General features: G+C 34.7%; 1 protein-coding gene across 1 annotated transcript in view; it reads left to right on the top strand.

The window, feature by feature from the left end:
* Positions 1 to 8,657, top strand: part of LOC135201429 (uncharacterized) — a 48,470-nt gene extending 39,813 nt beyond the window's left edge. Inside the window, exons 3-6 of the mRNA XM_064230350.1 lie at positions 5,505 to 5,649; positions 5,816 to 5,889; positions 6,230 to 6,379; positions 6,893 to 8,657. Of these exons, the coding sequence (XP_064086420.1) occupies positions 5,505 to 5,649; positions 5,816 to 5,889; positions 6,230 to 6,379; positions 6,893 to 7,184 (661 nt within the window). The 3' untranslated portion in view covers positions 7,185 to 8,657. The remainder of the gene's footprint in view (positions 1 to 5,504; positions 5,650 to 5,815; positions 5,890 to 6,229; positions 6,380 to 6,892) is intronic.
* The last annotated feature ends 5,589 nt before the right edge of the window (positions 8,658 to 14,246 follow it).

The raw sequence follows: 14,246 nt of genomic DNA, 5'->3' as shown, positions 1-14,246 counted from the left end.
TAGAGTAAAAATGATCTAGCCGACGCCATGGCCAATGATTACGAGCCAAGAGTCGAAAAACATTCATTACGTAAGCAAGGTAAACACCGTTTTACGAAATGTTGCCCCGCCCATCCGCCAGACAGAATCTTTATTCACCTTGTTCCATCGGCTCTGAAACCCATAGCAGTCAAGAATGGCTATCAGGATTTGGAATTTTCCCCGTGGTTGCAAAACTGCATTTGTCTTATGACTTGTAACTTTATACAGTCAAGAGAAAGCCTGTGGCCATACTTACTATAGCCTGAATAGGTAATTATTCAGTTTCTAGTTTAAATCCAATGTTTATGGTCTGATTTGTATTTAGTGTAACGTGATTATAATACTTGTAACGTCATTCAGGATTTTGAACATTTCCATTAACTATTCACTATGCCATCAAGAGAGAGAAAAAGAGAGAGATTGTATGTAATCAGCCTTTATATAACTATTTTTGTTAAAATAAGATTTTTATCCAAAGTAAATACAAGCTTATATATACTAAAATCTCCAGCTGACCAACAGATCATCTGATATTTTTTTTTTTCTTCTTCTTTAGGCCGTACGACCATGTTGGATATAAAGACTTTATGAATGGCGGAACGATACATAGATGTGGGTGGGGTGCTAGGGTAGCAATACTACTGTAGTAATAGCAGTAATATACATGAATTAAACGTTTAGGCCAACTGCTGGGATCCTTGAGGATCATTTAGCATTTCTTACAACTGCTCGGGAAATGAGTTTTTATAGCCAGAAGTTAAATTTTCTAATCCAACAATGCCCATGATAGCCTTCAGTGTTATCCTGAATTATAACGGGGCCAAAGTGGGTGGAGCCTCGTGAAGTCATCATTCTGACGATAATTATTGGTGAAGGTTTAAAGCCAAAATACGGTACTGTACCGGCTTTTTTTTTTTTTTCAGTAAATAGGTAGATAGCCAATAAAAGGGATTTTGACGTAGGAAAAATCTATTTCTGGGCGAGGAAGCCGTGTCGCTCCGTGAAATGTGTCCTCTTTAGCACTATTTCTAGTAAAATATTGCTATGATACCAGAGAACTGCTAAATTGGACATGTCAGAAGTCTCTGACTCGCTCACCTAAATAAAAGGTGTCGGTATAGAACTGGGGCGAGTGTTAAACACTACCACAGCAACCCCTCCAATTAGCCTTTTCCTCATCAAAAGACCCTGAAAACGGGGAGCCGACCTATAGGTCACACCCAGCTACCCTGTTGAAGGGGACTGCGGTGTCATACTTATCGATAGCATAGAAGCTTGGTGCACAGCAAGGGGGGGAAAAAAGGAAAAAAGGGGGGGATTTCAACTGGGCGACACGGTTCTCCTCGCCCCAGAAATAGATTTTTCCTACGTCAAAATCCCTTTTCTGGGCTCAGCCATGTCGCTCCGTGAAATTGTACCAGAGAAACACCAAGCTATACTATCCTGAAAGGAAAAATCATATTAATGAAATCAAAGGAAATAATAAAATAGTTTAAAATTGGAAAAAATACAATTTATTTACAAAATATACTATATAGCCAAAACATGTGGCAACATTTGCAACAAGTCACATACATAATAAAATAATTACAGATAATTTGTATGTACGTAAAACTATACATGATTATACACTTATTCTAATAGCTAAGGCATTTGCTGAGGTAGGTAAAATGTTAATGAGGCTGGCATAATTGAAAAGATTCATATGACGCAAGGACGGTACTATAATGATGTAGCAGTAGGAGACACTGGCCTTCCTGCAGCTATTGCATGATATTTAAGATCCTCTAAAGACTTAAGGTAGTGCTTTTTGAAAACCAAGGGTGACTTCCAACCAGTATACTTCTTCAGATCATCAAAGTCCATATATTTGAAGAAGTTAACAGAAGTTGCTATTGCCCGAATGTCATGCACCTTGGGAAATGACCCTGGGCTGGCTTTCTTGATAAAATATAAAATATGCTGCCTAATGCCTTTTAGAGATAGTGTACCACCATCTTTTCTAATGAAAAGGGGGCCTTCGGAATAGGTAGACGTCCTAGATAAATAGTCCTTAAGAGTTTTAACAGGACATAACGATGGATCCTGCGGAAGCGGGACAATCTTCCATGGAGACCACCTCATCAAGGGGTCTTCATTCTTAAAATTGCTTGACATTGGATATAGCAGTTATCAAATCAAGCTTGTCTACTATGTTTTTGAAAATTGCCAACTATTCCCTACATTTTGTCAATCTGATTGTGACCTATAAAGTAGACTGTAATTTCTTAGGACACTTATTTTGGGAGTTAGACTAATAATCGAAGTGTTTTTGTATTTATTAACATTTTGTTGGTTTGTTCATTATGACAATTATCAGTGGAGAGGCTTCAGAGTTCATAAAGGTGTACTGCTTTGCTTGTATTTAAATTTGTATGTCATTGTTGCCAGAGGTCTAGCCTTTGTTACGTATAGCCAATCATCCATAGAGAAAGAGGGAAGAAATGCTGTCTTGAGTTGGCCTGTCTTCAAAAAAAGTCACTTTTACATTATAAGTACCAAATTTATTTAACCTATGTAATGCAGAATACAGTCAAATTTATGTGTAGATATAATGTGTATTCTGAATAAGCGTTATATTTATGAAATGCATAGATAAAAAGTTATTGCGAAAAAACCGTGTTACAGAGGCCCTGAATCTCATAGTAGAAGATAGGATAAATAAAGAGATGAAGGAAAAGAGGTTAGGAAGTGCCACTAAGAAAAGGAAGACGATATCAATGGAGATGAAAATTGACATCATTAAGCTTCCTAAAAAGTTTTTTTTCTCTCTCTAGGCCAAAGTTTATCTATTAAGTTCATAGAATCTGGCATTAAAAATTTGGAGAATTACCATGCAGACCATAGCAAAGGACTAGGCAAATGAATTTCCACATTTTTATCAGAGTTATTACATATTAGGGTAAAATATCTGGATGTGACACTGTCTAAGGCATCATTAACCAGTCTAGGACACCATTAAGTGGATTGCAGCGCCCATAGACTTTGAATTTCGGTTATATGCAATTTTCGGTTACCATCAAGCCCCCAGGAATGGAACCCCTGCCGGTAACCGTGGCTGCTTGTACTGTAAAATTATGTACAGTGGTACCTCAAGATACGAAATTAATCCGTTCCGAGGGGGCCTTCGTATCATGAGTTTTTCGTATCTTGAACCGCATTTTACATGTAAAAGGCCTAATCCGTTCCAAGCCCTACAAAAACACCCCAGTAAATTATATTTCCAGGCCTACAACACATGTTCTAGGGTTACGATGCCGATCCGATGGAAGAAATATGACTCCAAAAAGGCAAAATACTGTACATACTTGAGTAATATTCAACTGCATGTAATGTTCAACCCCATTTTTACTGCATATATTAGGATTTTATCATATGTCCCTTAGCATTAAGCCTAGCCTATGTTAGCGGTTGCTACTGTATTCTAGTCTATGATTCCGACATCTAAACCTAAGAAGCTAAAAGCTTAGAATATGCCAATAAAATGTATAAATAATCAGTATGTACTCAATTCAAATAATTATTAATTAATCATTAACTATAATACACAAACAAAAAAAAAACATTCCAGTCGTTTGTTTACATTCAGCTCTTACGAGTACCGAACGAACACCAAGCAATCACTTTTCCTAGGACACAGTAAGCCATAAATTTTCATTAGTATCTCTCTTCAACTAATGAAACTACCAAACAGTATAATAACCATTCATTTCTATTCTTTATTCTATCTTTACCTAATGGAGATAACGAATTACTGACAGCTATAATGAAACATATACGTAACGTAATATTAAAACAGAAGAATTCTAAAAATACGTATTTGTTGGCTTCGATGATAGCAGTCTGATTTATTTTATATTTTATGATATCTAATTCACAATTTTTTATTAAATGTATTGCATGTACTCATTTCAAATAATTATTAAGTAACCATTAACTATAATAAACAAACAAAATAAAAGCTTCCAAACTTCTGTTTACACCCAGCACTTACGAGTATCGAACGATCGCCAAGCAATCACTTTTCCTAGTACACAGTAAGCCATACATTTTTATTATCTCTCTTCAACTACTGAAACTACCAAACAGTTTAATAACCATTCAATTCTATTCTTTATTCTATCTTTACCTAATGTTTTTTTTTTATTAAATGTATTGCATGAATAAGTTTTTCAATTTACAGCATCCTTTTACCAACAGAATACATAAAGCACAAGGGGTAGATGCTGACCAATAGGGGAGCAGGATCTTATGGGGTGACTAGCATCAGGAACCAATGGGAGAGCGGGGGAGGATGGTGGCGAGTTTACTCAGTTGGCGGGTCGCTAGTTTTAAAATTGTTCTCAGTGGTCCGGGCGAATCTTGGGACTTTACAGCAACAACCTTTCGTAACTTGAGCAATTTTCGTATGTAGAGCCGTAAAATTTTTTGTATTTGCTTTCGTATCAAGTTTTTTGTAAGTTGGGCCTTTCGTATGTCGAGGTACCACTGTACATGTATTTACTCCCATGATAAGTATGCTAAGAATTTACATAATGAAGATTTAAATTAAAGCCCTTGTACTTGTGAAGGTAGTACTGTATGTGAAGATGATTTCTGTAGCCAACTTATAATGGGTAACCTAAATATTCTACAGAATAATCCTGGATAATATTTTTCTAATTGGCTCCAAATTTACCTATGCTTAAATTGAGTCATATGTTCGTATCAGCAAATTTCCTTGATGGAAAACAAAACTAATTACATAATAAAGTTGCTACAGTTGCCTTTTTAAAAGTATAGAATGTTCATATGTTACACTAACATCCAGTGCTGAAGTATACAGCTGTTTAAATAGGCACTTTTTAAGGCATAATCTATTGTATGCACAATTCAATACAGTAAATCCAGTCAGCAAATAAAGGACAATTAATTGACATACTGTAGTATAGTGTAGAGGAATTGTTCATATCTATTGCATGGGTAATGTAGATATACACTGTAGAAGACAATAGGTATACTTTTAACAAAGTGTGTAATATTACTGACAGCTGTGATCATAACTACCATACAACATTTATGCCATCACCCTATACCCTAACTATACATACAATGATATTTTTTTCCTGCAACTACAACTATGTATATGCACTGTACAACAAATTCAGTAGATGTAGATAATACAGCACCTGAAGTTGTGTTTATTGTGAACCCAAGGATAAACACTTTAGTCCTCTGTCTCCATATACTCTGCTCCAACCCCCTCCCCTCTCCCCGATGGAAAATTACTTGCCCCACAATGAGCACTTGCCTGGGATTCCCCTCCAAAAAGCTGTGTTAATCAGTTTATGTGCACTGAAGAGAAAGTGCTTTTACGCTGCAACAGTGTGTCGGAGGATTCCCTTTCACAGAATTTCAAGTCATCTTAAAATATAAACTGACTGTTTTGGTTCATATTGTTTCAGCATACCTGTCAGAACAGGCCGAAGGGGACGTCCACGTTTGGTTGAGTTACCTGCCAGCAGTGCTGATGACTCTGGAGAGGAAGATACTGAAATCTCTTTTAGGAAAAAACCAGAAGATATTATTCCTGAGGTTAGATACCTGAAGGTAAGTTGACTGCTATGTAAAACGAATTATAATAAATTGTTGCCTGGAATAGTCTTGATTATTTGGGAGGAAAACGTCCCACTCTGTGCAAGTGCTTTTAAGTGTTTGGATAATTTGATTAATGTATGTGTTATATGTCTTAAATTTTGCTTATTTCTAAATACAGGGCATGACACCTGCCAAGACTGCAGAACCTGTACAGCCAATGGAGACAGATGATATAACATTGGGATTTGAGAAGTAAGTCTTCCTTTAAACCATGCATATATGTTGATAATATGGATTGATCCATTCTGTTGCTCAAAGGATCAAAATTAAATAATGATGATATATTTAGAAATATTTGCAGTATGTGATATTAATTAGTTTGCTGTATATAGGAAATTTATACAGTTTCAGATAAGAACATGAAAAGTGATGGAGTGAGTATTCTTCACTTTGTCTAGTAATTATCTCTGCTGTATGTGAAGGCATGTTCAAAAGACAAGATGTGGATTCAGAGGAAGAAGTCAAAATTATGTTTTTGAATTATGGGGACAATGATGCTGTAATATTAAGGATGCTTATTTTTCCTTTCTAGGTCACAGCCATCCAAAGGTGGGAGAAAGAGCACTGCACGCAAAAGTTTACTACCAGACTGGCCTGACGTGGAAAAACAACACATTCTGGAATTCTTTGACAACTTGAATCCAGCAAAAGCAGAGCAAACACGTGTGGCACTTACTTGCAAGTAAGTTTTCTATTTATTTTCATGTAGATTTTTTTGTAGATTGTGGAGTTAGTGAAGTTAATTGCCTTACGTGGAATGACTGCCAAATTTCATTAGGAATGTGATTGTTTTATTCTCTTATTATGGCATTTTTTCTTATCTGTCCTTATGATATTACAAATATGAGCAATGATAGCTTACAGTGCACCTTTATTTGTACATCTCCATTGAATGAGGCATTCCTAATGATAGTACATGTTAAATCATAGGTAAAGATAAAATTTTTGGCATCCTGTCTAACACCGATTCAAATGTGTAAAATGTGATAAGCTCACCCAACTGAAATATGCAGCAGAATTAGAGTTGCTCTGTCCAATACATTGAGCCCCAACATATAACTACTTTTCTTCCAAAAGCTGTTGCTAGTTACTCAGCTTTGCCCATCTTCAGATGTATTGTATTCATGGTTGCTGTATTCATAAGTATCTAACCTCTAAAATTTGGAATATTAAAGTTAGTTTTCTTTTTCTTCAGATTTGCCCAAATGCAGTATGATCGTGAGTTGCCTTCCAAGCTTCTCTACCAGTGGATACAGAAAAAGGGACGACCAGTACACAGGACAATAACAAGTTTTGAGCTACCTGAAGTTGAGCAGAACAAAGCAACTGTTGACCTCTATAAACAACTGAATCCTGAAACTTCAGATGTTAGTCGTGTAGCTTTTATTTGCAAGTTTGTCAATATGCAGTATGGAATTTCTTTAACTTCTAAGGAGTTTAATGACATACTGAATGGCAAAACAAAGAAGACTTCAAAACGGCGATGAATATTTTCTGTATAAGGTAACATTTTAACCCATGTTCATGTTGTTTGAACATATCACAGGGAATTTTTAGTTGGTCTTCTGATGTGTAAAGGCATGTAAAAAAAAAGAAAGATTAATTCCATTTTTTTCAATGGTTTATTTTTAGAAATACTATACTATAGTACTTTGTCGTAAATTTTTTGATAGCCAGATAGATATCTGCCAGTAATATTTTTGTAATGGTTTACTTTTAGAAATACTATACTATAGTACTTTGTCATAGATTTTTTTTGATAGCCAGATAGATATCTGCCAGTAATTTTAGAGTGAACGTCAGAAAATACTCACATGCTTAATGTAAGCAAGGATGCGTCGTATACAGACGTTTGAGGGATACACTACATTTTATATCCTTATGTTTTACAAATCAAGGTTGAAATTGTTTGTACCTCATGTTGGTTTGGTTTCTTTATAGTACTTGAATTTCCTGTTCAAGTATTTTGTCTCTAGTTGCTTTAAGACACATTCATGAAGGTCTCCTTTGATGAAGTACACATATTATTTCCTCTTATTAGTTATTAAAGGGCAGTCTTGTCATTGTTTTAGTTTCATGTTGTGACCTTATTGTTATAAAAAAATAAACGGATAGCATGTTACTTGGTTCAAACTTGTAGTTACCTTGTGATTGAAGGTATAATATGATTATGGTGTTGAGTAATTTTTGTAGACTCATTGTTACCAGTACCATTTAATTTTTTCTTAAATTGCAAAAAGATACTCAATAAAAGGAGCTATGTGAACTTTTTTTAATGTACAGTATCAAAAAAAATGTCAGGTACAAATTTTAATGAAAGTATTGAAGATACCAATATGTATTATTTCTTAGTAATGTCAGGTACAAATTTTAGTGAAAGTATTGAAGAAGCAAATATTAATTTCTTAGTAATGCATTAGTGAACATTATTGATAAGATTTTATCCATGTTAGTAGTAAATAAATGAATATGTTTGATAAGATCTTTGCTGCTGCATAGTCTCTCATCTTTAATTAAGCTTATGTACTGTTAGAACTTCATAGATGATATCATTGTTTTTGAAGTAAACTTTTAAAAGAACATCTATCCTGGATTTCATCATGTTTTTAGTAAACAAATCAATATGTTTGCTTTATGGTCTCATGTTGCATTACCTTTATTATACCGTTTATAACTTTAGTGATGAAATTATTGTTATAGAAGTAATCTTTTAAATGAACATTGTCCTGGAAGGGTACTTATTTTGTAGTGTGTGCTAAATTTTTGTATTGATATTTATACAGTATATATTGCTTGCTTTGCTACCCTGAAAGATGATTCTAATTAAAAGCTTTATTAGAATTTTATGAAGAAAGTAGAATATGCTAGATATTTATACTATAAACCATTTGTATTGGACATGCAGATAACCTTAGTGGGCTTGCTTAGATTGTGAAAGGAAAAATATAAGAGTTAATTTTTATTTCGTTTAATTTGTCCAAATGAAGCAATTAGATCATTTTGTCAGAGAAAATAAATATTTGTGATTTTGATCAATTTTTTTTTTATTGGTGAGTAATCTGGGAATGTAGAAAGAATAAGCAGATGCTCCTCTACTTAACAAACTTTTAAGTTACAAAATTTCAGAGATATAAACAACCGTTCTTGTATATTAAAATCTACTCAAAGGTAAAAAACTATACTAAACTGTATTAATATCATAATTTGTTTTGTTATAGGTTTTATTTATCAAAAACAAAAGTGGCTTTACATCCTTTTCTTATAAAAACTGTTGAGTTTATGAAAATACTGTACAGCATGCATAAGTTCTACAGAAAAGTCAGCTTAATAAACCCAAACTGAAAAGCTGCTGCTTTATTTATAAATTATGCAGTTGAAGTCATTTCAAATTACTTGTATGAATTACAAGGTATTGCCTGATAAGACCCTCTTATTAGGCAAAGAAATCCATCTTAGCCAAATTCCTAGGTCTTTTTTAATACGTTACATGATCCTATTCTGGATATATCAGATCCTATGGTACTATGTACTTTTCTTCTACCTCCCAAGCCATTGGAAGGCCACAGTACGTATATCTTTTATACACTTAATTGATAACTGAATCATGGCTGTACAGTGGACCCCTTATTCACAGGTGATGTTTACCAGAACCCCCAAAAACGCTCTATCTTGAAAGTTCAAGATAGGTAAATTAGGTAAATCATTTATTTATCATACTACAAAAAATAAACATCCATCAGTAAAGAGAGAGATTTTACGTTTATTTTTTAAACTCTATTATTTGAAAATGAGTACTTTAAATTGTTATTTTATCATAAAATGTAGTAGTACTATTAAGGATATATACATACACTTCTACCACTTCCACCCAAAACAGAGGGAGAGAGTTACCATCACGACATACTAGACGTACGTATCTTATGGGGCAAGAGAGAGTTATCCTTATTTAAAAGAGTGAAATGGAAAGATTTGTAGTTCTTTAAAATACTATCACATATGAATTTTGTAATTACAGTTATATTGTTATTTTTATTATTTGAAAATATTAATAAACATATACATACATGTACCATAATTCTCTCATCAGTAAAAGAGAGAAATTATATAAGTGGCAACATGCTTTCCTTCCTGTCACATTACTTGACATACTTGATAAGTCTAAAGCTCAGCTTAGTACCTGGATCTTAAAAGAAAGATGCGGGGTAGAATGGATTTTCCTTTGTTCTTACATAATTTTTTAATGTATAAACTAAAATGTTGCTGATTCACTATGGTACTTTCATTAATGAATTGGTATTATTGCAGTTTATATTAATATTTGGAAATTAGTAAATTATTTATCATACAAAAAAATACATCTCTGTAAGAGAGAGAGAGAGAGTTATTATTTTTATTATTTTGGTATCATTTAATCTGATTAAACATACCAATACAGTATTGATCAATATTAATATTTGAAAATTAGTCAATCATTTTTTATCATAAAAATTATTTAGTCATGAAAATAACATCAAAATACACCAATTAGTGAATTTCCCACAAATAATGAGCAGATGAGGTGAAAAGAAAAATTTGCGAATAGGTAAGTCAGCGAATCTCAAGAATGCAAATATTGGGATGACTTTTGTTTAGATCCAGTAGCCTCCCATTTTCTTGTTTATTCTGATCCACTACATAACAGGTGTTGCCATCCTTGCTTGAACAAGTGCATTGTAACTTCAAAATGGCCCACCATGAACAATCTACTAGTGCAGCACAAGTTAGCAAATCAGAAAAAATGAAGAGTGTTAGAGCATCACATGTAGAACATTATTCCTCAGTGTAACTATGAGAACATTCCAATCTTTTTGGGTACCTTTGATATCAGTAAAGTGCAAATTAATTTTCAAGATTTGAGCTGAAGAGTGAAGTTTGGGATACCTTTGATAACTGTGAGCTCTGACTGACAAAAATATATAAGGGCCTTCTTGGTGGCTCTCGTTGACATCTAGAACTTAAAGAAAAACATGCATGAAAAACTCCTAATCCTCCTAGGTGGATTGAGGCAATAGCAATGGATAAAATGCTGCAATATAAATTCAGTGGATATCACCAGAAAGTGGGTACATTAACAGGGGAGACATCTCTCAGTTTGTTAATGTTACTGTCCTGATTCATGCAAAATCAAACTCATAAATTATATGCTTGATGAATTTTAAAGAAGAAACCCCATGTGGATTTCACTTGTGGAAGAATAGTTAGTGGTCTGACTGGCACTGAGAAATGACTACCATCAGTAGTTGAAGGAGATACATACATGCAGCTAATGTATTTCTTATAGCAGGCCTCCCCCGTACCCTCTTGTACTATTGGAAAATGCATGGGTACAAATAAGACCTTTCCATCCTATAGCCCCCTTGCATGTAGTGTTTGGTTTTTAATCTGGCCACCCGTCTTGGTTGTATAAAAAGGAAGCTTGCAATAACTGTTCAGCCCCATAAAATGGTGCATGTTCCACTCAAAAGTGCAATTTATATGTTGAGCATTTTGTTAAAGAACTGATTGGAAGACCAAGGAACTAGGCTTAGGTAATAAATTAGCCCCTATTGTTTCAAGGGTTTCAAGTTAGTGGCACCTTTCCTTGTGGCAGGTGCTTGAACCCCTCTTGGAGAGCTCTACCTCCTCCCCAGTCACCTTTATTCCAAGTGATATTATGGGTAGAATCTCTGCCTGAAGTAATGGAACAAAAATGGAAAGATTCCAATCTTCTCCCCACCAATTGCAAATCAGGGCACTTCCTTCTATGATATTAATTCGGCTCTTAATCACGGATAACACAGGTGAACCTAACTTACATTGTGCTTCTGCATTAAAAACAAAGGAATCAAGTACCTTTAATATATAAAAAAAGTACAAAGGCTCAGATCCAACATGTTCTACAGGAAATAATAATAAAAAAACAAACAATCTCCAAGATACTCCTATGCAAAAAAATGAATACGTAAATAAAAATAAAAATAATGTCAACCACACATTGGATTTGTCCAGACTCAGATTCTACCATAAAATGCTAGGAAAATAAATTTAAGACAAATTTTACGATAATGACATGAATTCTAACTTTCATAGACCTTCCTCACAATCAAGAAAAAAGAAGCCCAGTGAGATATAAGTTTCATCATTGGCTGTCAGTCAAAAAAGTCCTGTCCAACGCTACATGTTACTTCAGACTTTTGCTATTCAAATTCGTATTAAAAAAATAAACTAAAAAAAGAGTACTTTAGGCTCTTTCCATCTGGTACCCCAACTAAAAGATCACTTTTTAGACAACGGGGAAACAACAGGCACGTAGACATCAATGACCGCCAACACCTGGTTGATTACCTACCTACTCCCTTTATATCGGTGGGTGATTCTAATGCTAAGCACACCTTCTGGAGAGGTAGTACTGTTTGTGACAGGTGGGTGAAACGTACTCAACAGCTGCTCAACAATAATGATACATGAGATGATAGACGGATCACCAACAGAGTATGATATTTTCAACAACTTTCGTTCAACTATAGCTTTGTTTGTGTGCTCTTGTGCCCTTACTCTAGATCACTGGAGTATGTTTGCAATGTTCCATCACCATGTCTTCCAGAGTAAAAGGCTGAAGAAGCAGATTGGAGGGTTTTTAAGCTTTGTGACTTATCATTGTTAATAATAATGTTGGTGTTCTTGTTAAGGATGTTTCAGGTGTAAAAAAAGTTGTACAATGCTGACAGAACTCATGTGATCATGCATACTATATGCTGGAGCGTGCTTTCGGCCCCTAGCTGCAACTCCTTTCATTCCCTTTCACATTCTCTTTCTTCCATCTTCCTTTCCACCCTCTCCTATCAATTGATTCATAGTGTAAATGCGAGGTTTTCCTCCTGTTACACCTTTCAACCTTTTACTGTCAATTTCCGTTATGGAGGAGTTATGAAGTTCCATTTGACAACGTCTGTGTGTGTGTGTGTGTGTGTGTGTGTGTGAGAGAGAGAGAGAGAGAGAGAGAGTAATTGCTGTATGGATGGTTAATGACTGAATTGGTTGTTGGTAGGTTCTGGGCTGTTTGCTGTTAGAGGTCTGTGTTTTGAGTGAGAGTTTTCGGTCAGTCTTAAGTCAGTCTTTGGTGAGAGCTGGTGATAGTTGGGAGTGTCTACAGCAGTCGGTTGACGGATTTGAAGTTGGTTAAGTTTTTGTGTGTTATTGATTTGTTGTTTGCTTGTAGTTGAGTTAATATTTTTTTTGCTTTAGAGTTGTTGCTATTCTTTGGTGTTGTTAGTGGGTGTATATGTTGCCTTTTGGTGCTGTTGCTTTTTTTGTGTTGTTTGTGCAGTGGTCTTGGGTTGTGATTGTTCTTTTTTTTTTGTTGAGTTGTGGTTGTGTTCCTTTTTTGTTGTTGTGGTCTTTGATTGTTGAATTGTTGGCTATAGTCCTTGGTTGTTGTTATCTCTTGTGACCTCGACCAGTGGACAGCACAGGATAGCCCGGAGTATCTGGAGTGTTGGTAAGTATGTGTGTTTTGTGTTGTTTTATTTTTTTTGTAGCTATAGGTCAATTGTCCTGCTCTATGTATTTTGTTGTGTAAAGAAGAAAGTGTGACTGGGGTGGGTTGGGCAGCTGGAGTGATTAGGTTAATGTGGGCAGGGTTTTGCAACTTGTTTTTTTCTAGCTTGTGATCCCGCCACACCGTTTCATCACTGAATGACCTCATAGGTCCCAGTGATGGGCCTTTGGCATAAATTCTATATTCAATTCCTATACTAGAGGCAGCTATTACAAACGAGGTCAGGGCCATAGTAGGACTTATGATATCTGTTGCTAGTTCCCGATAACAAGAAATAAGGAAGGTAACAAAAAGATTAGATTTACATAGATTAAAGAAAAAAAAAGAGAGGAGACCAACCCTTTTCTAACATTACAATTCCACCACTGAAAGTTAAGGTAACATTCTTTAAGGGTAATTTTTGGCAAGAAACTGACCTTGGGCCCTCATATTAAAACCTCTCTAACATGGTTAAATAATCGTTGAATACTTGGCTTATACTTGTAGAACTTTCCCAATGTTTAGTATATACTGTTATTCAAAATGTTCTCATGGATATAGTACTACACGGCAAGGCGACTAACTTGTTGAAGTTTTCCATAGAACGGAATGCCAATATGTGAAAACTACACACACACACACACACACACACACACACACACACACATATATATATATATATATATATATATATATATATATATATGACATATATATATGTATACATATATATATATATATACACACATATATATATATATAGATATATATATATATATATATATATACAAAGCCAGAATATATGACACAGAGAGATGGAAAGAAAGATTTTGTTTTGGAAAATAAAGTGACTGTGAACATATATAAAACGTGGAAGAGAAATAAAAGATGAAGAAATTTATGACAACTCTACTGGTTCGGTACTTCTCTTCAAAGCCAGAACCAACTCTCTTAATTTAATATAGCAAAAAGGCACCAGAATGAGAACACCTGT

Source organism: Macrobrachium nipponense, chromosome 28 (genome assembly GCF_015104395.2).
Source record: "Macrobrachium nipponense isolate FS-2020 chromosome 28, ASM1510439v2, whole genome shotgun sequence".
NCBI lineage: Eukaryota > Metazoa > Arthropoda > Malacostraca > Decapoda > Palaemonidae > Macrobrachium > Macrobrachium nipponense.
Note: the sequence above shows the minus strand (reverse complement) of the source record. Positions and strands in the feature narration are given on the sequence as shown.